This window comes from Rhincodon typus, chromosome 26, assembly GCF_021869965.1.
Source record: "Rhincodon typus isolate 14 chromosome 26, sRhiTyp1.1, whole genome shotgun sequence".
In the NCBI taxonomy this organism is placed as follows: domain Eukaryota; kingdom Metazoa; phylum Chordata; class Chondrichthyes; order Orectolobiformes; family Rhincodontidae; genus Rhincodon; species Rhincodon typus.
In genome coordinates, this window is record NC_063357.1 from 32894047 (window position 1) to 32921976 (window position 27930).

Below are 27930 nucleotides of genomic sequence, written 5' to 3' on the forward strand. Positions count from 1 at the left end.
CAAGCAAACAAAGCATGTTACAGGGTTAGGGTTGTAGCATTGGGAAAAAAGTTAAGGTCCATAAGTAAAATGAATTATACATCCTGATGGTGGTATTAAAGTCGCAGTCTGTGTGGGTCAACCTCCTTGTACTTCTGGAAACAGTTTCTTTTTAAACTGCATTTAACCCTTTGCCACAGTGCGTGCTATGCCACTTGGAGTTTCTTTTATTTTTATATTTTCTATTTCTGTGATGTCTTCCAATTCGTTAGAGAGGTAGACTCTGAGTTTTTAAAATCTGCTGAGAGATCAGGTTATTCCATCCTACAGGTCTTCCTGTTATTATTACCTTTTGTAGTCAACAGGCAAATTTATAATTATGATGTGGGGGTTGGAAGGTGTTGATTGTGCAGTAGCTGACTATTGATTCACAATGGAGGCAATCCATATTAACTAAGGAGTTTCAATCTGCCACTTTCAAAGTCAACAAGAGGCCATTGAAACAAAAGAAGATCCTCACCACCCTTTTTCCATCATTGATTTCAGTAAGTTCCTTTTTTGTCTCTGACCATTCCCGCAGCTGAGTTGTATGGTGCATGTTGTCAGTTTCAACTATCCTAATGCAAGTCAGTTTGTTGGCAACATTGTTGAGGTGTCCATCTTGTAACTTCCTACAACACTCGCCCATCTTGTAGATCAGCTGTCTTTTCCAACTTTTTATAAAAACACTGCATCCTTGCTCATTTGGAAGGATGTTCATCTAAACAAAAGCCACATATATTAGATCAGTCAGTGGGACAAAAGATTAATCATCCAAATATTAAAATTTCAACCACGAATTGCTGAATACCAATCAGGAATCCTTGAATACTGACCAGCAATCCTTGGACCATGATCAGGAGTTCTTGGATAAGGATCCACAATCTGTGAATAGTGAACTGGAATCACCACAGGATTATGAAATCCAGGTTAGCTTTATTTCTCTCTCACTTGCCTATACACACTGAGATCATTTCTAGTATCCAACAGCCAACCTGGCTGTGTACAGTCTAGAATCTCCCTGATGTGAGTGGATGGATCCTCACTATAATTCACCTTGGAGAAAGATACATCTATTAGATTTGCCGCATGCATCCTCCTACCTGGTAGGGATTAACAGGGCTTGGTTAGTCTGGTGTGGTAGAGGACAAACACTTGGTAGTCTATTGAGAAGAGGCTCTTGTTTTGAACAAGATACAGTCAATTGCATGATAGCAACCAGGCACAAGTTATATTGGTATGACAGACATTGTCACTGAGTCTCATATGACCTCGTTCATATGATATCAACATATTTGGCAATACTTAAAGGACGCCACAGCTACAACCCTTTCAGACCTTTGCACCCCTACACAACAAACGGCTTAGTACCACACACAGTTTTCACCATCTAATTCTGTCAAGTGATTATATTCTTTTAAAGCAGGACTTAAAGATGAGACTGTATCTTTCAGACTGAAACAGAATCCAAAATGTTTACTTACAATATAAATTCTTACAGTCCTCTCATGACAAATTACTTTCCCATTCCACACACTACAAGTCATTACTATTTATTAGGCAATATATCACCATGAATTTTTCAACACTATTCTCTTTGGGTGTTGAGTGAATAGTTGAACAGAGCAACCCTACACTTAGGAAACAATAGGAGGGCAGAGAGATTGCAGGCAACAGCAAAGAGTCTGAAATTGCTGCAACAAAGCAGAACACTTCCCAGTCGATCATTGTGTGTGATTCAGTGGGAAGTCTAAATGGGTCATTAATGTGATCTGTGTAAAATTCTGACCTCATTGTAACCTTTACACTCAGTGTTTCTTTGTATTGAACATTTTACAAACAGGATACCATGCAGGCATATGGTTCCTCAATCATTCTTTTAACATTGAGCTTTGAGCATTGTGTGGCTGTTTGCCGATTGAATTACATTTTATTCTCCATAGTGGCATAGTCCCTGGAACAGCAGTTAATGTACAGGCTTCATGTTCCTCACTGTGCTACTTTTAACATCAATGAAGCTTCAGTAAATTAAACACAGAGCAGAAAAAGACCATTCGATTTCATTAAGAATTATCAGAAACAGAATTGTCTGCCCCTCACTGGTTTAATTATGGTTTAATTCAAAACAGCTTCTTAAAAAGACATTTTGATTGTCTTTGAGACTGTCGCACTATTTAACAATATTGTCCAATAAAATGTAGATTGAAGTTGTTTTTTACAGGACTCACAGTGACAGCTTATTGAACATGTCACTTAAATCTGAAACAGGTCCAGATTCAGGTGTACACATATAAATATTTATTTGGATCTAATGTTTCTGATAAGTGGGGAATTATGTCCTATTTTTATACCTTCCTTCTCTGAACATATTTCAGCTGTCAATGCTGGCCATCCCAGTGGCATTTTATATTTGTCTCAGCTGTTTTGCAAACCCAGCGGCACTCACAAAATGATGCACGCCTTCAGCACGTTTGGAGAAGCACTGCTCACCAGCACTAATTCAATCAACAGCACAGGAATTATTAAAACCGCAACAGCCCCCACATTCTACCACACGTCTGCTGATATAGACAGCAGAAAGACCAAGTTCATGTTACAGGCCTCAGTTGCCTCAATGGTGGCGATAAAACATGAAGATCATTGGAGCATCTTTGAAACAAGAGTATTGATGTTACAGCATTCTAGCTATCTTCATCTAACTGATACATTCATGCACCATGTGATGGAATGTCCAGTGTTCATCGCTGATATTCTGGTCTACATAGAAGTAAGTTCAGTCATCAGTGGGACACATGTAGCTGCAAAAGGCAGGAAGCAATACGATAAACTGAATTGAACTAGCTGTTTCTGACATAGGATGTTCTCTGAGCAGCTGAAAATGTAGGGCTTGCAAACACGTGGGCAGAGATTGCAACCTCTATTAGGTTTGTACTACATTCTGCCTGGTACAGAATCACCATCATCAGATGCTAACTGTGGTGACAAAATGATTTGGAAACTATAGTCCACCAGTGGTGTTGTCAGCTGAAATGTTTAGCCTAAGGAATAAAGGCTTGGAGATCCGTTCTGAAATCACAACCCTCTAATGAGGGCTCAATAAATTTCTTGTTTTGATATCCAGACAAGGGTGAATGCAATAAATTCCCCACCTGCACAAGCTAACCTTCATCCACTTTCAGATTCAACTTGTCCCCCATTCTGCACGGTCACATTCTACCCATGTAATTATGACAGATGAGTCCCGAGGGTGAATATTAGAACTTAGCAGGCCTTGGTGATAAATTCGAGGTTACAATGGGAAAATTCTCAAAGCAGAAAATATTCAAATCCACATTCTAATGTTTGCGGCACAGTCATTCAGTGGTTAACACTGCTGCCTCACAGTGCCAGGGACCTGGGTTTGATTCCAACTTTGGACAACTGTCTGTGTGGAGTTTATACATTCTCCCCATATCTGCGTGGGTTTCCTCCGAGTGCTCCAGTTTCCTCTCACAATCCAAAGATGTGCAGATTAGGTGGATTGTCCATGTGAAATGCAGGGTTACAGGGATAGGGTAGGAGGGATTGGGTCTGGGTCAGATGCTCTTTGGAGGGTTGATGTGGACTCAATGGGCCAAATGGCCTCCTTCCACATTGTAGGGATTTTATGATTCTATATTGAGTATTTTTTTTTGTTGAAAGAAAGCCACCAACAAGAGGACCAAGAGAAACATGGAAATGGTCTGTCATTTCCATTATTCCTTCATTGAAGTGCCAGTGAGAAAAGGAGCACCAGATATGGGTATGCTGTGTTTGTACAGATGTACATTATGTTAACCTGAGTGATGCAGGATACAATGCAGTTCAACTCTGACATCAAGGGCGATATTTTGACCAAAGACTGTTGTCAAAGATTGGTTGAAGTGTAGCAAGAGGCCTTACCGCTAAACTCTTTGTGAAACTGAGTTATAATTAGATACTGACAACTTAAGTGCTGTCAAGAGTGGATCTGATCTTTAGGAATATGAAAATACATCTCTGCCTGAGGTGCCAAGTTATGTGTTACAAACCATCAGGTTATAACAAGGAACCCAGCAGGCCCTGTGAAGTGAAGGGTACAACTTTTCCTTCTTGCTCGACCTCTCACATATCCAAGATTTGCTGTGGACGTTGTAAGATCCTCTCACAGGTATTTCTTGCTGCCCTGAGTTTGCTGCTGCAGAGAAGTCAATGGAGGAGGATGAAGTGACAAGACTCTCTGTTTTCTGTCCAGTTGACAACTTACCAATTCTGAATGCGTTAAGCTTGCTATGAAAAAAGATACTTTGGCCTATTTCTGACTTCTTTTTCCCTTATTTGAAGACTGTCTTATGGGTTCAGACGGTGTATCTTACAACTACCAACATGATTTTGCCTTGCTTTTCCCTATAGCTTTAACCAAACCAAACAATAGGCTTTTCCCAGAAAGTGGAAGTTCAATAGTTGATGAGTTAACTCAAAATGAAATTGTGTAAATGTTAGTATTGAATTGCTCACTGCATGATAGTTTTAAACAACAAGTTGTGTGTAGCAGATCCCTCTGCATTCCACAAAAGTTAACTTACACTCACGCATAGTTTCTCTGAAAGCTGTGGTAACAGAATTTTAAACAGGTTAAAGTCTTCATTAAAATAGTGGTTCCAAGAATTGTAAATGATGCATTAACAAGATAATGTAATGTAAGTAAGAACATTGCATCAGCGATTGATTCATTAACCATTGGAGTCTTGTCCCAAAAGTGTCCCTTCTTTTGAATTAAAGAAACATCCAGTCCTTGAAGACAAACTAATTTCATTTTTATAAGGAATGAAAACAAGAAGTGGAACTCAAAAAAAAATGCTGCTGCAAAAATGTTATCAAAAGAACTTTTGTTTGAATGCTGACATTCAAAAAAAACTTTTGTGTATCTCTACTTTCATTCTAAAAGTATAATCCCAAGCAACTCAGTGGTTAGCACTGCTGCCTCACAGTGCCAGGGACCTGGGTTTGATTCCAGCCTTGCGTGACCGTCTGTGTGGAGTTTGCATGTTCTTCCCATGTCTGTGTGGGTTTCTTCAGGGTGCTCCTCAGGGATGTGCAGTCTAAGCTATGGTAAACGTGGGGTTACTGGGATAGGGTGTCATAGAGTCATACAGCACAGAAACAGACCCTTTGGTCTAACTAGTCCATGCTGACCAAGTTTTCCAAACTAAAGTAGTCCCTCTTGCCTGCATTTGGCCCATATCGCTCTAAACCTTTCCTATTCATGTACCTGTCCAAATGTCTTTTAAATGTTGTTAGTTACCTGCATCTACCACTTCCTCTGGCAGATTATTCCACATATGAACCAGTGGGGTCTCTGGGTCTGGATGGGATACTCTTTCGAGGGTATTAGTGGACTCAAAGGGCTGAATGGCCTCTTTCTGCACTGTAGGGATTCTATGAATCTGTTGCCTCTTGTTTGACATCACTCAGTCCCTGCAACGCTGCAGGATACCCGTCTGAAATCTTCCATTGGCTGTTCTTTCTTTCTTCACTGTGTATGCAGCTATTCATTTGTTATTGATACACATCCAAGCAAATGGCCCTTGAGGGGTGAAATTTCTATTTTACCACACTACCAGCAGTTCCAAAACCTTTCATCAGACGATTACCCTGTCAACATAACTGCAGAGATACTTAGTTTTGGGACATTAAGCAATCAGACAGAAGATGGGAAATGGCCTGCAGTTAAAAATGAGGCTGGTAGATATGGGAATAGTGAAGGTTCAACAAGATTTTGCATTAAATGAGATTGTCAAAGTATGTAACAAACAGTGCAGCATAGGGCATAAAGATAAAGACCACACGGTTTTGAGTCATTTGGGTTATTCGGGAAACTATGATTAGAAGGAAAGTCACTTTGAATGTCAGAGAAATCACTTCCATAATCATTGTAATTCAACCTTAACTACTCCTACAGGTTTAAGCAGTTAATGTCTCCAAAGCAACTCTTACAATGACACTTGGAAATTTATGATTATTCACTGCCCTGAGGAATGGCAATTATGCTAAGATCATTGAGGTCATGTTGAGTTGGCAAGGACTCAATGTAACTTTATAAATCAATAACACAGAATAAGAAAAAAAGTTGTTTTTGTTAACTTTTGGAGTGAGGGATTCCAGGAGGCTTTGGACATGAATATCCTTAGGACTTCTCTGCTTCATCACTGCAGCAGAGTTCCTGCTGAGCTTACTGCAAAGTTTCAGCAGTCGATTGAGAGAAGCACTGAGCAAATTCAACCACTTGGTTTCCATTAGTCCCAGTGTTGGTGCCATTTCGTGGTCTAAATGGCAGAACTGTTGTGATATAAAGTTGATCTGATCACATAGCCTTAAACCCACCTGTTGCAATTCCTACTTTGTTTTCTTTGTTAACATTTGATGTCTCTGGGATTTCAGTGAAAGTTTGACTGAAAGATTCCCAGTTCTGTCTGCATCTAATAAGAGATTTTTTGCTGTGCATTGACAAACAAACTTTAAAGACTAGTAATAATATTGTCTGCATGTAAAGTGTTATGAAATCTAGATTTGAAAAAAACAAGTACAAAGGTAGAAATCATAAGTGGAGTTTGAAAGATCCTACACAGCGGTATTTCTGCCTCAAACCCTGAAGTCTGAGAATTATTCAACAAAAATTCTATAAGTATTGACCATCCTCCAAGCCTCACTTTAGAACTCTGCTCCACTGCCTCACCTCCTCTCATCTCCCCACAGAGACAATACCTCCATGGAATATATAGGATCTGAGTCTCCACCTATAATTATTAATCTCTTTCCTAATCAGACGTAAAAACAAGTAATTAACATACCATCAGCCAACTGTGAAGGGAATATGATTCATTTATCCAGCACTTGGTGAACATATGTTTCTTTTTCAAGTTTTAAAACTTGGTTCCCAAGACTGTTTCCTAAACATCAACTTTGCTTTATTCACTATTTACAGTCGAAAAAAAAAGCTCATGCTGAAAAAAGAGACTTGCATTTATATAGCACCTTTCAAGAGGCCCCAAAGTGCTTCCATTGAAGACGTACTTTTCACATGAAGTCACTGTTGCAATATAGGAATCACGACTGCCAATGTGAGCTTGGCCAGCTCTCACAAAATAACACTGTGATAATAACCAGATAAACTTCTTGATAGAAGTCTATAAAGTTATGAGATGCATAGATAGGGTTGATGGTCAGAACCTTTTTCCCAGAGTTGAAATGTCTGATTCTAGGGGGCATGCATTAAAGGTGAGAGGTGGAACGTTCAAAGGAGATGTGAGGGGCAGGTTTTTTTACACAGAGTGTGGTAGGAGTCTGGAATGTACTGCCAGGGGTGGTGGTGGAAGCAAATACGCTGGAGGCAGTTCAAGGGACTTTTAGATAAATGCATGAATACGAAAGGATTGGAGAGAAATGGACCAAGAGCAGGCAGAAGGGATTAGTTTAATTTGGCGTCATGTTCGGCACAACATCATAGGCCGAAGGATCAATTCCTGTGATATACGGTTCTATGTTCTATTTTCTATGGTCTATAAACAGCTTTTTGGTGGTATTTGTTAATGAGGTAACTATCAGCCTGTACACCAGTGTTAACTCCCCTGTTCTTCTTTGAACTGAAGAACTTTGGTAATGTACACAATTAGAAAAGTTGTGACTGCTTCCTCATAGAACAGAAGGTCGAGAGAGGATTGATGAAGAGGGTCTGAATAGCGTAGTTTTGGGAAACTGTTCCTTTTGTTGAACGAACCAAGGACCCGAGGGCACAGATTTACGGTAATTGGCAAAAGAAGCAAACGTGTCATACAGGAAAATCCTTTTCACACTGTGTTTAGTTTCTGAAATGCACCAGTGATGAGGAAGATTCCTTTTAAAAAAAACTTTGTTTTTAATTAGGCTTTCTAGAGGAAATCATTATCTACAAAAGAAAATGTGCAGGGTTATAGAGTGAGTGGCACTGGGTAAATTGCTCCTTCAGAAGGCCAGCAGAAATGGGGTGAAAGGCCTCCTATCTTCTAATAATTCTAAGAATAGGATTTTTTGCATCCTATGGCACTACTGTATTTCAAAGAGCTGACATGTTCTCCCTGCTGTCCTAGCCAATATTTATTCCTCAGTCAACATCACAATAAACAAATATTCAGGCCATTATCATATTTCTTTTTGCAGGAGTTTGCTGGCTGCAAATTAGCTGCCACATTTCCTCCATTGTAGTGGTGACACACATTTCATAAAATATGCCATTGGCTGTACAAATACTTTTTGAGATGCCTGGTGGTCATTAAAAGCACTGTTTAAACACAAATCCTTTTTACAGGAGTACTGTGTTATACCCATCAGTAATATTGCAATCAAATGGCATACAAAACAGATAGACACAGAACTCTGCTGCTACACATAGGCTAACCAACACTCTACCCAACACCCCCACCCCCACAAAACCCCTCGCTCCCCCTTCACCAGCTCACCCTACATATACTGCATTTCCTCCATTTCTCACTATCTTTTGATTTTTTACTGCCAATCGATTTCTCGACGAGAAATTCATCTCAAATTCACTTCACTGATCTTAACCGCCTTTTAACATTTTCTAATTGCCAACTTGTTCTGAAAATCCAAATCCATTATATTTCTCCATAGCTTAGCCAATAGCTACCTCCTCAAAGAATTCCTGAAGATTAGTGAACCATGACCTATTGCTTTTAAATTCACCATGATTGCTCCCTCTCGTCTTCTGCTCTTTAGTCGAACAGTGAAAGCAATCCATTTAGTGTCTTTAAACATTTACACTTAATATGTCAGACTAGCTGGCCAGTAACTTTTAGATTTATTACTCTTCAATGATAACTTGGCTCATTGTTAGGTCAGTGGTCTCCAGAGACAGAAGTTTGCTGTTTCAAGCCTTACCCAGATGTCAGTACATAATCTAGTTTCATACTTCACTGCAGTACTGCGGGAGGTCTGAAGTCACCTGACTTCACCTGACGAAGGGGCAGCACTGCTAAAGCTTCTGATTTCAAATAAATCTGTCGGACTATAACCTGGTGTTGTGTGATTTCTGACCTTGTCCATGCCAGTCTAGCACCGGCACCTCCACATCGTGGGTCCTGAAGGAGAGCTGCATTGTCAGCGGTGCTGTCTTTTGGATGAATTAGTGAAACTGAGATTCTGTCTTCTCAGATGGCTGAACCATATTCCATGAGGAAGAGGAGGGGAGTTCCCATGGTATTGTGGCCATTATTTATTTCAAAGCAGGTTGACTGATTGAAGAAGTTTACCACATATAAATTGGCTACTGCAATTGAACAATATCAAGATGGAGTGCCAATGCTGGAGCAGTTTTTCAGACACAGGATCAAGTGAGGCCGTGAAGTAATTACAGGCAAGGGTGAAATTTTTTGAAAACAATGCATTGAGGTCTTGTTCAACGGGCACCATGAGCTCACAAGTAACTCAATGAGATTCTTCACAAGTGTATCTAGTCAGTGAGGGCTAGCAGCATAAATGCTGATGACATATCATTATTGACATTTAAACACAAGTACTTTTCAGCAAGATGCACTGCACATGGTTTCTGGCTAATTTTCCCTTCCTTGTGCCAAGTGTACAGAGGCCAGTATTAGAAAGTTTACCATTAACCACGATATGATTAACTCAGAACACTGTATGGGATAACACGGAGGTAGTTTCCTGGCTTATATATTTTAATGCTGCAAAAACTGCCAAGGGGCCGCTAAATGCGTGCATGTCACCAAATGTTAACCTATATGCATCTCTTAAAATAGAGTCAAAGAGTCATCTGTACCTTCTCCAGCTTAATAATATCCTTCCTATAACAGGCCAACCAGAACTGGACACTGTACTCCATGTATGTGTGTACATTTGCTTTTACATGTGTAATAAAGTTTAGTTATGATTTCAATGCCTACATTTTACTCAGATTTATTAAATTTAGCAAACCCTTTGTGACATCTCCCCCCAGTATTCTCAGGTTTGAAACAAATATTTAGCACCTCATCTGGCCTATCTCATTAATACACTGATTTTCTTTTATTTGTTCATGGTATGTGGTTGTCACTCATTCCATATTGGCCATTCCTAATTATCCCAGAGAGGGTAGTAGTGAGCTGCCTACTTGAACTGCTGCAGTCCATGTGATGTACAGACACCCACAATGCTGTTAGGGTGGGAGTTCCAAGATTGTGACCCCGTGACAGTGAAGGAACAGTGATATAGCTCCAAGTCAGGATGGTTTGTGACTTGGAAGAGAACACATAGGTGGTGTTCCTGCATCTACCGCTCTTATAGGTAGTAAAGGTCATGAGTTTGGAAGGTGTTGTTGGGGGAGCCTTGGTGAGTGTATCTTACATTTCACTACAGTTTCACTACACTTGCAGATGGTACACACTGCTGTCACTGTGCATCAATGGTGGAGGAAGTGCAAGTTGAAGCTGGTGAATTTAAATATGTAAATTCAGATCACTGTAACTGTTTGTAAATTGTTGAATTCATTCACTGCCCTCTCTATTATCTCCTGTCCGTCTTTCTGAGAGGTAGGTCATGGACTTCCTTTGGATTTTTCTACTCTTAAGGTTATCCTTTGCCTTCTGAAGGATGGCTGATGAGGAAACTCCCCCACTCCTACTGCCTACCATTAGGCATATTGGAGGAGTTTACAGGCTGACAATCAACCTGTTTGGCCACATTATCAATGCACTTTGGCCAACAACACCTGGCATGAGATTTGAACACTGGGCTTCTGGCCCAGACTTAAGGGTGCTACCACTGTGCCCTCTTGTCAAATTCATTCACAACACAATTATAATCAATGCTCCCTCTAATTCCTTTTTGTTGTGCATGATCTATCCACTTCATTCTCTGATGCCTGTAAGAAAGGACATTGGTGAACAGTTATCATGATAAATGGTGGGTCATTGACATCCATGCACCTTAGATGGAAAATACTTTTTATAACTACTTGTAAATTTCAGTTTGCAGGCCAATGATTTGTTTTCTGTTCCTTAAAGACATTCTGAAATCTGTAACAAAGTGTGTCATTTTGAAACATGACATTGTTTGTCCAGCATCACAATATTATGTATTTTTGGGTCATTACAGTTCAGGTGGAAGAAGCTGTGCTACTCTGGTTCCAGTATGAACTGTGTCATAAGGATTTGAAAAAGCAGATGGAGTGTAGCACCTTTAAAAGTTGGGGGGCAGAAATGTCTATGAGTGTGTGCATCTGAGTTAGGTTTTCTTGTATGTGCTGGTAAAACTGATTCATTCGCATATGCATAAGTGCAATCTGAGCCCACTAATGAATGTATTCCTTTATGCATGCAGACCTTTCAAAAATTATGCAGCAGTTCTAAAATGGACATTTACTTGACTGACTTTCATTCCTGAGAATGACACTTAGCCACAACAAAATGGACAGGCCAGTTCAAAGACAGGTAGCCACACACTGACAAGTACCATGGGGAAATTCTGAAGATTACCAGAATCTGGCCTGTCCATTCTTGTTTAATGACTGTCAGAGGGAGATCTTCAAATAGATGCTGCATTGGTTTATTGTCAGGGTGGATCTAAGAGACCGTTTGAGCTGCATTAGCAATTACCTGGACCAGTTTGATGATGGTCTGTGCAAAACCCAACAGGAACCAAGACACAGCAAAACAATACTGACGCAATTAGATCAGAGGAATATTGCCCAGTTTCTTTACACAAATCTATGTTCCTCTGGCATCTGTAGAACTCAATCTGTTGGCTATGCTTAGAGGTCAGATGAATTTCCTTTTAGGGTTCCATTTCTCCAGCTCATTAAGTCCATCAGGTAGTAGTTACATAACAAATTAAATAAAAATTGCCAAGTCTGTCAAATATCTATTCATTTCCCTGGGCTGATATAATCAAGGCTAGTAGCTGGGGTCTCCCTGGAAATAGATGGATTTGTAAAGTAAGCTGCATCCTCCCAAGAAAAAGAACTAAAATAGTAGAAAATTGCATCTGGTGAAAATGGAGGGATGTTTTCTCATTCAGCCATGGCCAAGTTTTGTTCATATTCAATAACATTAGCAGAAATGAAAAGTGTTGTTCCTACATCCAGAAACTTGGAGGTAATCGTTTGTGCTCATGTTGCTGAAGTAGGCATGAGGCCTTCACCCTCTGTTGTGAGAACCATATTGCTTGGCCACTCAGAAACCTAGAGGGCACAATATGAATATCTCTTTCATCCCCAAACAAATGTTTAGCATTTAAGCATTCATTTCATTTGCTCTCTCTTTGCCATGTAAGTTGTTTTAAACATGGTTTCTTGCCCTTCCATGTATCATTCCATCTTTTGCCACCTGCAATTTGATCTGGCCAGTGTAATTTTCGGTATTCCTATCGGTAAGGAGGTTGCTTCTGCACTGGGTGTGCTCGCTGAAGCTTAAATGGCCTTGGAGTCCAGATGGGTAGCTGTCCCAGCATGCGCAGGCCCGAGCGAAAGCCCTGGGGTGTGAATGGAGTGTTGGGACGTGAAACCACAGGCTGACGCTCCCGCGAGCTGAGAGGAGGCAGGTTCTTGCTCTGAGGGAGAGGTGAAGGCATGGAGAATGGGCTTGCAGCTCGGGACGTTACCTCAATGGCAGGCACAAAACCAGAGCGTTGGTGCAGCCCATGGGCCATGGGTCCATTTTGCAAACGAGGAGGGACATTACGTGAAGCCACTCGATGCTCCAGCCGTTGATGCACCACCTGTTGCTGATTCTTCTTCCTGTCGTTTTTTATCAGGTCCTGGAGCTTCTCCACTTGCGTCTTTCTCATGTGGCAAACTTTTCTGGTCCTGTGGAACCTCTCCAGAAAACTTTCCAATGACACCTTACCAGCCAAAAATGTGTCAGTGATTTCCTGTAAAGAAAAATAACTGTATTATATACTTTGATTCTAAAGCAGAGAATATGATCTCTAAAGCAGAGACAGGATGTGGAAATACGCTGCCGGAGGAAGTGAATCAGAGCAGATTTGGTGACCTTCAGTTCTGAGCCTATTGAAACATCTAGGAGGCAAAGAGTGAGAGAGGTCAACACATAATATGGTAGTTTCTTTGACACAATGGGTGGAACTGAATATTACACAACAAGTGTCTCAGCAAATCTAACCTGAAGGCATGAAATTAAAAGTTTAGTGATATCGATAAACTCATTATGTGGACCAAATCCACATTAAAATGTGGCAGTTGAGTTGAGTTACGGTGGAAGTACTCATTCTGCTATTACTGTGGTTTATGATGTTGTGTTTACAGCAGTGAAGTTCCTTCCTGTATAATGTCACTTTCATGTAGCCAAGATGTAATGAACTAGAGAGCAATGTAAATGCAACTGTGGAAAAGAGATAAGCTGGGAGCTTCAGTTGCTTCTTCCCACAAATCCAAACTATTTTTTAACAGAACTAAGGAAATAGGATATATTGAGGATATAGGATACAATAATCTTTCAGTTCTGTCATCGTAAAACTTTTATTGTATGGTCTGTGGTGCTTTTATGTGTACATGAGTGGCAGGAGTGAAGACAATCAATGATTTCAAACTGAAATTGTATGGGCATTTGAGAAAAATACTTGTAGGGCAATAAGATAGAGCAGGGAAATGGGATGAACTGGTTTGCTTCATGGAGAGCTGGCATAGATTTGTTAGGCCAAATGACCTCCTTCTGTGCAGTTATGCACTATATTCTTTTCTATAAATCCTATTTCCAGTTTACCGTTTGTTTCTTTTAATTCTCCTCAGTTACATTTATACTTACAACATAGCTATATCCTGGTTATAACAAGGTGACATTACATGGAAACATTGAAGCATAGAAAATAGGTGTAGGAATAGGCCACTCAGCCCTTCAAGCCTGCACAGCCATTCAATATAATTGTGGCTGATCATGCAATCTCAGTATCCCATTCCTGCTTTCTCTCCATACCCCTTGATCCCTGCAGCCTTAAGGGCCATGTTCAGCTCCCTCTTGAATGTGTCTAATGAGCCGGCCCCAACAGCTTCCTGTGGGAGACAATTTCACAGGTTCATACCTCTCTGAGTGAAGAAATTCTTCTTCATCTCAGCCCTGAAATGGCTTACCCCTTATTCTTCGACTGTGACCTGGACCTGTGTTCTGGACTTCCCCAACATTGAGAACATTCTTCCCGCAACTGGTCTGCCCAGTCCCATCAGGATTTTATATGTTTCTATGAGATCGCCCCCTCATTCTTATAAATTCTAGCAAGTACAAGCCCAGTCGATCCATTCTTTCCTCACGTCAGTCCTGCCATCCCAGGAATCAGTCTGATGAACCTTTCCTGGACTCCCTCAATAGCAAGAATGCCCTTCCCCAGACTAGGAGACCAAAACTGCACACAATACTCAAGGTGTGGCCTCACTAAGGCCCTGTATAACTGCAGCAAGACATCCTTACTCCGATACTCAAATCCTCTCGCTGTGAAGGCCAGCGTGCCATTAGCTTTCCTCCTTGCCTGCTGCACCTGCATGCCAACTTTCAGCAACTATTCCACCATAACACCCAGGTCTCATTACACCTCAGCTTTTCCTAAACTACCACCATTCAGATAATAATCTGCCTTCCTGTTTTTGCAACCAAAGTGGATAACCTCACATTTATCCACATTATATTGCATTTGCCAATTATTTGCCTATTCAGCCAGTCTGTCCAAGTCACCCTGCAGCCTCTTAGCATCCTCCACCACCCAGCTTAGTGTCATCCGTAAATTTGGAGATAAAGTAGGGAGATATTACACAGGGAACAACTTCACCAACTTCATCATCATGAACAACTTGCAATCTTTCAGACCTACACATATATCGATGAGTGAAAGAAATGGTCACAGAAACTACTGATGAAGAAACCCCTAACTATGAAATATTTGGAAAACTGTTTTTGTTAGCAATTCCCAGATTATTTTTCCCAGCATGTCTTCTCTTCCTTGCCTGACTCATGTGCTTGTGTTGTTCCATGGAAGAGGTCGTCTTCTGGAATCTGAGTAATAACAGCAAGCATTCAAAGATTATTAAATAGGATTGGACAAAGTTGGGCAGTCATACCAGCTGGAACTTAGCTTGCTTCATTTTCCTCCTCAGATTTGCAACTGAAATGAGCTACATTAGCACAGACCAAAGACTGAGCCACAAATGGAAAACAAGACAGCCAACCTTACAGCTAGCAGCCAGTGGAGAAGCAAGCCCACAACCAGACACCAAATTCTATGTCAGCTAAATTCCAGCCATGTGATGCTAAAACCCGCAGTAATCTGACACCCAATTCGTCAATAATCAAATACAAATCCAAAACACAAAAACCTATCACACATAGTTTTTAACTAAAGTTATATGCCATCAAGTCGAGCAACAACTGGACCCTAACTCTTTCAGCAACATGATACCCAGTCCAAAGTGAAATGACTGGGTTTTGCCATAGAGTTCAAGTTTGGCATTTTGTCAATTTATAGCTACCAGGTGTAATGCTGGCGAGGGACCATATCCCTGCCTCGAGTCTATTTTCATGGTGGTGTCTTCTGCAGGCATGGCAGTGTTGGGGAGGGGCAGGAAGTGGGTGAGTGGAGGGGAATGGGGGAGTGGAGTGTAGCTTGATGACTAAGTGTCCATCGAGCAAATTAAAATGCCGTTTGGGGGGCACTGTTCACATGCCACCTGGTCAACTCCCCACTCCCCTCATGTGACTACATTCCATAATTGGAATGGTGACTGGCCCTGGCTGAAAGCCTGAAGAGGTGGGACTGGGGGCAAGGGTGCATTTTGAAAAGCTGCCCAGTATGGATTTTCTTGGCTGTGATAACTATAGATGTGGCTGCAGGCCTTACTGTAAGAGCATTTTTCCCCCAGCAACTATCCCCTGACCAGATGTGGACACTGTTTATTTACTTGATGGTGCAGTTGTTATGGGCATATCTCTGTGTTGAGGGACCCTCAAGGTCCTTGATTTGCTGCAGCAGTAAGCATTTCTCCCTGTGGGGTTTTCTAGAGCTACAAACGCATTGTTTGGCACTGCCCAATTTAACCGGATGGCATGCTCACAGGCTGCCTAGCAAAAGGAAGCTAAATTGGTCTCACTGCTGGTAAGTTTAGGTTACGGACACCATTTAATCCCACAGCTGGAGTCCTGAAGTCTACACAAGTGGACCAGCCCAAAGTGTGCCAGCTAAGGGCAGAATGAGCAGCAAAATATATCCAAAAGATCATGCAAATCTCTGCAATAAACGAAGGAAAATCTGCCAAGTGATTTTGTTTTCAATCAGGATACTCCAGTCATAGAATGTTGGTTTTACTTGCAGTTTAAATTTTGACAAGGCTGCATCTTTCACTTTATTATACACTATAAAACTAGATTCAGGGCTGTCTGTATGGTTTCATGATGTGGAGGTGCCGGTGTTGGACTGGGGCGGACAAGGTCAAAAATCACATGATGTCAGGTTATAGTCCAACAGGTTTATTTGAAGACACAAGCTTTCGGAGTCTTACTGTTTCTGACACCTGACTGACACCTGAAGAAGAAGCGAGACTCTGAAAGCTTGTGTTTTCAAATAAACCTGTTGGATTATAGCCTGGTGTTGTGTGATTTTTGACATTGTATAGTTTCAGGTTTATTCAGACTGTGTCAATGTCTTGAAGCTGTTGTTCAGCTTTTGTTAATTACCCAAATTGCCCTGTATTGTCATGATCTGGGTTAGATTTCCCTCCCACCAATTTAAACAATGAGTGGCAGTGAAAAATTACTTCTCTTTATAGCAAAGAAAATATGTTTAGAGATGCAACTCAAATCAGAAATTTCGTTTTAAACCAATTTCAAAACCACAACACAGCTAGCTCATTATTCAGTATGATGGGGTAGGGCATGATGGTGGTATCACTTCCTGGATGAAATATTGTGCTAGTAACAAATTAGAAAGGAGTTTTGGACAGCACCTTCCTGTATGTCTATGTTCTGCAGCCAGGGAACCTTTGAGATATCTGGTGCACCGTACCACTCGGGTGAGCACTATGTGGACCACAGCTTCCTGAGGTTGCAAAATATGGTATAACACCTGCCTATGTGTCTTCTTCAAGGTATTGGAAGTGTCAGTTTGTGTAGTGAGACTGAAATAAGATTGTTTCTTTGTAAACACTTGTTTCAGGCTTCAAGGCTTTGAAGATTGTACTTGAAAAGTGCATATGATGAGCACTTACTCCATTCCTCTATCCATTGGGGCCTCAAGTTTCATCTTTGGTATATCTCCTTATTAACCTTAATTAGTCAAGGAAATTTTTGAAACTCCTTTGGGCACATATTAAATTTCAGTCATTTGATAAGAATGTAATGATTTGCTTACTGAATCTCCATTATGTACTAACAATTAGACAGCAGATCAAGCTATCAATAAGGCTTGTGTTTTTTTAGGATCAGAGGGTTAGACAAAGACCTTGAACAGAGTGGGGACAAGATTGACTCTAGCCATAGCACCGCTAGGCCTTAAAATAATGCAACCACTGTCACTGTCTGACTCACTGACTGATGCAAACAACAATAAATTACATTTATATAGGCCTTTAATGTACAACACTCATAAGGCTGATTTAAGGGAGAAATGGACATCAAACCAAAGGGAAAAAGGGACTAAGACTCCTTGATGCCTCTATCTAGTCACTTCTTGGTATTTTTATATCTAAGAAATACAATTCCATTTTCTTTCGAAGTCAATTATTTTCTGTTTTCCTGTTGTGATAGGACAGTCAATTCAATTTACTCCAAACAATCTCACAAAGTGGCTTAAGGTACTGGAGAAAAAAAACAAAAGAACTGTGGATGCTGTAAATTAGGAACAAAAACAGAAGTTGCTGGAAAAGCTCAGCAGATCTCGCAGCATCTGTGAAGAAAAGTCACTAATGAGGAAGGGTCACCAGGAAGGACATTTCTGCAGAAGTTCTTCAGGATGGTGTCTAGAACCAAACATCTTTAACTGTTTCCTAAATGATCTTCTCTCCATCATAAGAAGTGGGGATATTTACTGAATGGTTATACAATGTTCAGCGCTGTTAGTGATTCCGCAGGTACTGAAGCAGCAAGGTCTGAACAGCATGCAGGCTTCAGCTGACAAATGGCAAGCAACATTCATGCTACACAAATGCCAGGCAATGAACATCTTTAACAAGAGAGAATCTAGCCATTTCCACCTGTTATTCATTGGAATTGTCAAATCTCCCATTATCAACATCCTAGGGGTTACCATTGACCAGAAACTGAACTGGACCTAGATACATACTGTGTCTACAAGCGCAGATCAGAAACTAGGCACTCTATGGTGAATAGCTCATGTCCTGTCTCCCCAGTACCTATTCGTCATTTTCAAGGCACAAGACAGGAGTGTAGTGGAATACACTCCACTTTTCTGACTAAGTGTACTTCCAACAACACTCAAAAAGCCTGACATCATCTAGGACAAAGCAGTCTGCTTGACTGGTGCCTTTTCCCCACTTTCAACATTCACTGCTTTTACCCTGATGTACATAACATAATGTAGAACATCCACAAGATGTGCTGCAGAAATTCAAAGCTTCTTCGATAGTACCTTCCAAACACATGAGTTCTACCACCTAGAAGTTCAAGGACAGCAGATACATGGGAACACCAAAATCTGCAAGTTCCTTGCCAAGTCACACAACACCATGGCTTGGAACTATATCATTGTGCCAGAGAATATGGAAACATGCTGACATACCGCTGGTGGCTCTGACCTCCACAATTATGGAGTGCTTTGAGAGGTTAGTTGTGGGTCACATCAACTCCAGCCTCCCTTGATCCCTTGCAATTCACCTACCATCACAACAGGTTCATGGCAGACGTCATCTCCCTGGCCCTATACTCATCCGTGGAACACCTGAATAACAATGATGCCTGAGTTAGGCTCCCACAATTGACTACAGTTCTACCTTCAACACCATAACTCCAAGCAAACTAATCTCCAAACTCCAAGGCCTCTGCTTCGTCCTCCGCAACTGGATCCTTGACTTCCTGGCCCACAGGCCGTAATCGGTGAAAATAGGCAACAACATCTCCTCCACAATAAACCTCAACACCAGTGCCCTGCAAGGCTGCGTACTCAGCCCCTTACTGTACACTCCCTGTACACTCATGACGGTGTGGCCAAATTCCACTTACAAGTTTGCTGACAACACGACCATTGTAGGCCAAATCTCAAACAATGATGAGGCAGAATACAGGAAAGAGATAGAGTGCTGGGTGGCATGGTGTAAAGATAACAATCTCTCTAAGGTTTTAGAGTAGATTTGTAGCTTGGGTTGTGGATATTGCAGTTGGTTGACTCGCCGAGCTAGTTCGTTGTTATGCAGAAGTTTCGTTACCCTGCTGGGTAACATCATCAGTGAAGCCTCCGATGAAGCACTGTTGTGTTTTCCTGACTGTTATTTAAACTCCATTGAGTCCATTGAGCTGGATTACCTCACTTCCAGTTTCCCTTCGCAGTGGAGTGTATATGGGGTCGAGCTCTACGTGTTTGATGATTCCTAGAATTGTCGTACTCCATGAAGAAAGCCATCAACAAACACATAGGTGTTTGTCAACCAGACTGCAGCGGTTCAAAGTGACAGCTCACCACCACCTTCTCAAGGGAGACTAGGAATGCTGGCTCAGCCAGTGATGATCATATCCCATGAATGAATTAAGAAGAAAACATCCTGGTAAATCTTTTTTGCAGCCTCTCCAAAGACTCCACATCCTTCCTATGATGTGGCAACCAGAACTACACACAATACTCCAAATCTGCCCTAACTAAACTTTTATACAGCTGTAACATGATTTGCTAACTTTTATAATCAATACCCCAAACGAGAAAGCAGTGCACGCCATATGCCTTCTTTACCTCCTGTCCACTTGTGTTGCTCTTTCAGGGAGCTATGGACTTGGACATCAAGATTCCTCTGTATATTAATCCTCCCAAGAGTCCTCTTGCAATTGGCCTCCCAAAATGCATCACTTCACATTTGTCTATATTAAACTCCATCTGCCACTTCTCCGTCTAACTTTGCAACTAATCTATATTCTGCTGTATCCTTTGACAACCTTCCGCACAATTCACAACTCCACCAATTTTCATGTTGTCTGCAGACTTACTAATCAGAGCACCCCTAAATTTTCATCCAAATAAGTTTCATATATATATTATACATATATTACAAACAACAGAAGTCCCAGTACTGATCCTTACAGAACACCACTGGTCACAGATCTCCAGTCAAAAAAACACTTCTCTACAACTACCTTCTGTTTTCTGTGACCAAGCTAATTTTGTACCCATCTTACCAACACACCCTGGATACTATGTGACTTAATCTTCAGGACCAGCATGCCATGAGGAACCTTACTAAATGCTTCAGTAAAATAGATAACTTCCACTGCCATACCTTCATTAAACATCTTTGTCACTTAGAGTCATAGACTCATACAGTCAGACTCATAGACTCATACAGCACAGAAACAGACCCTTCGATCTAAGTCATCCAGGCGGACCATATATCGTAAATTAATCTAGTCCCATTTGCCAGCATTTGGCCAATATCCCTCTATAACCTTCCTATTCATATACCCATCAGGATGCCTTTAAAATTTGCTAATTGTACCAGCCTCAATCACTTCCTCTGGCAGCTCACATGCACCACCCTCTGTGTGAAAAAGTTGCCCCTTAGGTCTCTTTAAAGTCTTTCCCCTTTCACCTTAAACCTTGCCCTCTAACTTTGGACTTCCCCATCCTGGGAAAAAGACCTTGTCTATTTACCCTAGCCATGCCCCTCATTATTTTATAAACCTCTATAAGGTCACCCCTAAGCCTCCAATGCCCCAGGGAAAATAGGCCCAGACTATTCAGCTTCTCCCTATAGCTCAAACCCTCCAAACCTGGCAACATCCTTGTAAATCTTTTCTGAACCCTTTCAAGTTTCGAACAACCTTCCTATAGCAGGGAGACCAGAAATGCATGCAATATTCCAAGAGTGGCCTAACCAATGTCCTGTACAACTGCAACATGACCTCCCAACTCCTATACTCGATGCACTGACCAATAAAGGCAAGCATATCAAACTTCTCCTTCATCACGCTATCTACCTGCAACCCCAATTTCAAGGAACTATTAACCTGCACTCCAAGGTCTCTTTGTTCAGCAACACTCCCTCAAAAAACTCAATCAAATTTGTGAGACAAGACCTCCCAACACAAAGCTGTGCTGACTGCTGTTAATAGGTTCATTATTTTCTAAATGCAAGTAAATCCTGTCGCTAAGTATCTTCTCCAATAATTTCTCTGTCACTGATATTCTCTATCACATCGTGGGCCGAAGGGCCTATACTGTGCTGTACTGTTCTGTGTTCTATGATGTAAGGCTCACCGGCCTATACTCCTGGATTATCCCTGTTGCCCTTCTTAAACAAAGGAACAACATTGCTCATTCTTCAGTCTTGTAGGACCTCGCCTGAGGATAGAAAGATCTCAGTTGAAGCCCCAGCAATCTCCTCCCTTACCTCCCTCAGTATCTCCATCAGGCCCTGGGAACCTATCTACTTTAATGGTTTTTGAGATGCCTAACAGCTCCTCCTTAACATCATCATATTCTAATATGCCTTAGAATATCAACATTACTCTCCCTAATCTTACCATTGTCCATGTCCTTCTCTTTGGTGAATACCGATGCAAAGTACTCTTTAAGGACCTCAACAACTTCATCTGACTCCACATGTAAATTTCCTCCTTTGCCATTGATTGGACTTACCCTTTCCCTGGCTACCTACTTGCTCCTGATATATGTATAAAATGCCTTGGGATTCTTCTTAATCTCACTTGCCAAGGACATTGAATGGCCCCTTTTAGCCCTCCTCATTCCTTGTTTAAGCTCTTTCCTGCTGCCTTTATATTCCTCAAGGACCTAGCCTGATATCAGTTTCCTAAACCTTACATATGCTTCCTTTTTCCTTTTGACTAGACTTTCAATATCTCTTGTGATCCAGGGTTACTGAACCTTTTTCTGATGAAGGGTCTAGGCTCGAAACGTCAGCCTTTTTGCTCCTATGATGCTGCTTGGCCTGCTGTGTTCATCCAGCTCTGCACCTTGTTGTCTCGGATTCTCCAGCATCTGCAGTTCCTACTATCTCTTACTGAATCTTGTCATCTTTATCTTTCTTCCTCACAGGAACGTGCTGGTCCTGAACTCTGATCAACCAGCCTTACTCCCACATGTCAGATGTGGATTTACCCTCAAACAGCCACCCTCGATCTAATTTCTCTAGTTCCTGCCTAATACTGTTGTCATTTAGCTTTCCTCCAATTTAGCACTTTCATTCAAAGACCAGTCTTATCCTTATCTGTAACAAAAACAATGTTGCTGGAAAAGCTCAGCAGATCTGGCAGCATCTGTGGAGGAGAAAACTGAGTTAACATTTCGGGTCTGGTGACCCTTCCTCAGATCCTTATCTGTAACTATCTTGTAAATTGTGATCACTGAGTTTCATGAGATTAACAACTATAAAGAAGTTAACAGAACCATCTCAAACAGAACAGAGTGCTGTATTATCAGAGAATGAATTAACTTACATGGATACAGTGCCTCTCAAATCTTCAGGACATCCCAGAATGGTTTATAACCAATGTGATATACGCAGGCAATAGCCAATTTACATACGGTAGGATTCCAAATAATAAAGAGAGGGATGACCAGTTAATCACTTCTTAATGGTTTCTGTTGGAAAATAAATACTGCACAGAAGGCTCAACTGTTCTGCTAAGTGATTCAAACCTGCAGTGAACCCACAACAGTCTGACATTGGGTTAAGTCTGATAAAGCTGCTATATTCGGTTGATTGTTAAATCAGGGCTCTGTTCAGTAGTTGTTAAATGTTCTAAACCACAATTTGAGACCAGGGTATTCTCTTGTCAACGATTCTGCCTCAAGCAAAATCAACATGAAACAAATTAACTGTACATTTGTTTGGGTATCACTACGTGAAAATTAGTTGCCATGTGAATTGACATCGTGACCGCATAAGGAGAGCACAATGTGTCATGAGGCATGATGCAATTTTTTTCAAAACTTGTAACACTGGTATCTGTTGGGTGAGGGCAGGATCAATGTTACCTCCACACCCCTTATGCTTTCCCAAATCCGCTCAAATCATTTAATTATTTCCAAAGGGATTCGGATGTCTTTCCTTTTGTACTGTTCAGTACATAAATATTCAACATGGTCTCTCACCCAGAGCAGGTGAGACTCACAAATCCTCCACCAACCAGCTGTCCTGAATCCTCCTGGGATTCCTATATCATTTGTCATCAAGTTGACAATGCCTAGCTTTATACAGATCATTATAGAAGAGGTTACCTGTTTTATTAAAATCTTAATGCACATGGGCCAACAAAAGACTGGTTTTCCAGATTTGGTAAAGACTTTTAGTATGATTTTTCTCTTTGTCCAGTTTCATCAAAATCTCAAAAAGGGGGTCAGAGCCACTAGGACACAGTGGGGCAGCCTCAAGGAGAAAACAGACACTGTTTGTGAAAGTAAAATTGGCTACAGCTGCTTACTGACATCAGGAAATCTGGAATAGGAGATGGATATGACAAGACTTCAGGAGCGCGCCAGTGCCTGGGAGGTACAGAAAGCCCATGCAGCTTGTTTAATAACAAAAGAGCATGGAGTTGAAGTGACAACAAAGGAATCCACAATACGTTATTTCAAATGTAGGAACTGAACCAAAAATAAGAAATTTAGAGTATAACGAGGTCATAGGTAGACCAAAACCTGATAATTATTCATCACACACTCCAATAAATTAAAACAGAGAAATGATCCATAAATTACATGGAAACTTAGTGTTATATCAAAATATACATCACAATATGTTACAAAATGTAATATTGGCACCATCATTAGTGAGCCCAGGATTAGTTTTCATGTGCTCACTAATAACACCAAGGTCTGACTCACCACTATCTCTCTTAATAACTCCATTGTTACTGAAGTATCACACTGCAATCCAACATTTGGATGAGCAGAAATTTCCTCCAATTTAATATTAGGAAGGTTTCAAATACTACTCTTCGCAATCCTGACATATGTAGACCAGAGCCATGCTTCAAAACCTATGTTAACAACCATTAGAATATATGTGAATGCCCTTCAGCCAGGTTCCCCAACAGAAAGACCTCTACTATATAAGATGTTGGAGCAAATAAAGCCTTCTGCTATAACCATTGAAAAAAGTATTTATACGACCCTCAAACGATAGTGCCTTCATGTCTGTGTTGAGCCTGTCTGTCAGGCTGTTAATCAGCTTGCAAATTCTTCACTACTTCTTATTATTCTTCAGGGGGAGAGTGTGAAAATAATGAAGACATAACCTCTGAAGTTCTATATATAACAATATCAGTAGGAGCGGGATAAGTGACAATTTAATCTGTTATAGATTTGAGGTCAGGACAACGGAAAATATCCTCCTGTTCTGTGAATGACATCACAAATGGTTGCTATATAACTGAATGAGCTGTCAGAACCTCATTTCAACATCTTGTCCAGCACTGCAGAACACCCTGAAGAAACAGCAAGGATTAAATGCTCAGATCCAAAACTGGGTTTGAACCCATAACCTCAAATGTAACAGAGCTGCAGAAATATTAAGATAACAGACAGTGCTCCCTCATTTGATTGAGAGGTGTAAACATCAAATTAGACCCATTCTGGGTCAAATCAATTAACCTAAAGGGTTTGATTTCAGGTGTACTTCATTTATTTTCTTCATATCTCTTAACCTGACAGTCCAATCCAAAGGGAACACAACCTAAATTTGTAATTATTGCTGAGGATCAGCAGATAATTCCATGTCTCTAGTCTTTTCAATATCCCTTTCGCCAGTCAGATTTAACCCCTTTTATTTCTCTATATGGGGCTTGTGTTTATCACACTGATACCCAAAAATTAGATTAGCCAGCAAGAGACTGCTTTTCAGAGATTCACTGTAAATCTGTAGTAAAGCACAAACACCAGTTTGCACCTATCCCTTCTGATTCCTTGCCCTGTTCAGAAGCCAACTTGCCACAGGGGAAGGTAAAGCCTTTTTAAAAAATATTTTCTAAACAACCAATTTATAGTTGTAATTACACGTCCTAGCTCAGAGGTATGGACACTACTACCATGCCACAAGCTCCCCAGAAAGCAGCCTTTTTTAAAATTTGACTTTTTTTCCCCCAATCAACCTGTTGTTACACACCTCTGGAGCAGGTGGGACTCAAACCTGGGCCTCCTGGTCCAGGGATAGGAATGCTACCACTGCACCTCAAGGAACAGGTCTCAAATATAAAGTCCAATAAACATTACTTGCTCTTAAATAAGTTAAGCTGTTCTGATTTACTTTTAAAGGAACTTGCATTTCTAACACTGATGGCTTCTAGTCTTTATGAATATGCGAAGATGTGCATAAGGAGCAGGTATAGGCTATTAATTCCCTCATATCTGCTCTGCCTTTCAATGAGAACATGGCTTATCAGACTGTGCCTTTACTGCACTCTCCTACCTATCCCTGATAACCCTTTAATTCCTTTATGCACCATAACAGTAAACTCTAAATAAAAACCGAAAGAACTGCGAATACTGTAAATCAAAAACAAAACAGAAATTGCTGGAATAGCTCAGTAGGTCCGGCAGCATATGTGAAGAAATATCAGAGTTAATGTTGCGGGCCTTGTGACCCTCAGAAATGTTCTGAGGAAGGGTCACCAGACCTGTAACGTTAACTCTGATTTTTCTTCATATATGCTGCCAGACCTACTGAGGTATTCCAGCAACTTTTGTGCGTTGATAACAATAAACTCATTTGAAGTAGATAATTAAAAAGAACAAACTACGTACGTAGTGGGCTATTTGAGTATTAATTTTGCTGCACAACATACATTAGTGTCACCTGCTTTTCAGGTTTGCATGTTGCGACGTAGGGTTAAGGTCTATCAGAAAGGGGCCTGCTGGGCTGTTAGTTTTGTTAAAGCCTCACCTCAGATTCCTCTTCATTTTTGATAGCCTCCCTCTGCAGGATCTCCAGCGCAGTCTTGGGGCTGTATCTTTCCAGGTAGGCAGCTGTGTGGACATAAACTGTTCTCAGTCACATCAGTGGATTGGGATGGGATGCAATGTAGTAACACATACTGCATCTCCTGTAATTCCTCAAAAGAAGGTCCTTCAGACAGATTCCACCAGGGTTCTGTTAACACCCAGTGACCAACTTGGTGATTTCTGAGCAAAACGACAATTTCACATCCTCTTACAGTGACTGTTTGAAAGTTGAGAATCAGCACCTGGCATGAAGAGTCACCAAAAGCCTCACACTCCATCTTCCAATCAGTTGTACAAATATGCAAACCAGGAGCAGGGTTAAGCCATTGGCCCCCATACGTGCTGTGCCATTTGATCGGATCGTAGCTGATCCTCAATTAGCCATTTGGTAGTATGGAACTTTCACATTACAGAAAAAAGGCACCATTTGTTGAAACTTTCTGTCTTGCACTCTCCTCAGGACAGTTCACAAGAAATACCAAAGTAAACGGAGAACAACATTTATACTGCATGACAGGAGAGTGCTGCTTGGTTGGTAAGTGGATTCTTACTGGTAGAGACAACGCAGTGTGGAGCTGGAGGAACACAGCAGGCCAGGCAGCATCAGAGGAGCAGGAAAGTTGATGCTTCAGGTTGGAACCCTTCTTCAGAAATTCTGAAGGCAGCTCCCAGCCCAAACCGTCATCTTTCCTGCTCCTTTGATGCTGCCTGGCCTGCTGTGTTCCTCCAGCTCCATACTGTGTTGCCTCTGACTCCAGCATCTGCAGTTCTTGCTATCTCTTCTTACTGGTAGAGGTTCTTTTTTCTGCCATATTTAAGTTCTCAATTTTAATCTCATAGGGTTATTTAACAGGCACGGATAAGAAAGGGTTGCATGAGTAGAGACAGACAATTATCCAGAGAGTGCTGAGGAATAAACTGGCCGAAATTTTGCTTCAGTTTAGGGTATTGGTGGTTTCACAGCAATATCAGTGGTGCCTTGGACCATCTAGTCATTACTCAACCCATTAGGAAGAGAAGATGTTAGCTCTTTAATCCCATTCTATCAACATGCCATGTGCATCCTCTCTCACAGATTTTATCAAACTTAATGTTAACCACTGTCCTGGAAAGGTTCTGCAGTTTTCTTTAACCTTTTCATCTTTATATCATTGATCTGTAAGTGTTAATATTGCATATGAGCCAAATGAACATTACCATATAGTTCCATTTCCGTTCCCAAATATGCATGCTCAGAATATTGGTGCAACAAAGGGTGTTGTTACTTTTACATTGTTCCATTCATTGAACTTAACTACAACTGATCTTTTAAACTGATCTGCTCATAGTGTTGTTGAGAACAGAACTCCATTACTCAACTGTTTAAAGTGCTGGTGAACGTATATAGTCATTCAAATACCCTCAGGATCTATCAGAGTGAACACAGTTAAGGACAAAAAGCACCCTGTCAGTAATGCTGTTTCACATTCATGTGGTAGATGGTGCCAGTTGACAGTATCACAAGTAAGGCAATTGCATACAATCATACAATGAAATTGCACTGATCGAGAAAAATAATCACAATAGCATTCTATAAATAACCCTAAATAGTGAAAAGAAAATTAACCTTGAATCTTGCACCCATTCACATTCTTAAAACTAATAAATTGCTTTTGAAATACATTGAATGAGATTTTAATTCACTCAAAAACCCACCCATTTACAGTTAAAATTAGGTCCACAGTCTCCATTGTTAATTAGGCAAAAGTTACA

General features: G+C 40.9%; 1 protein-coding gene across 1 annotated transcript; it reads right to left on the minus strand.

The window, feature by feature from the left end:
* On the minus strand, positions 1 to 27388 carry vps37d (VPS37D subunit of ESCRT-I). Its single transcript, XM_048612381.1, has 4 exons — positions 27376 to 27388; positions 26120 to 26202; positions 11661 to 12933; positions 1 to 739 (listed from the first exon to the last, which is right to left on the minus strand). Exons 1-3 carry the CDS (start codon positions 27386 to 27388, stop codon positions 12427 to 12429), a joined length of 603 nt encoding a protein of 200 aa, XP_048468338.1. The 3' UTR covers positions 1 to 739; positions 11661 to 12426.
* Between the last annotated feature and the right edge of the window lie 542 nt (positions 27389 to 27930).

Excerpts from the sequence above, each read along its gene's own strand:
- vps37d (XM_048612381.1), bottom strand. Across the intron at positions 12,934-26,119 it reads AAAATGAAGAGGAATCTGAG|GAAATCACTGACACATTTTT; the intron begins GTGAGGCTTTAA and ends TTTTCTTTACAG.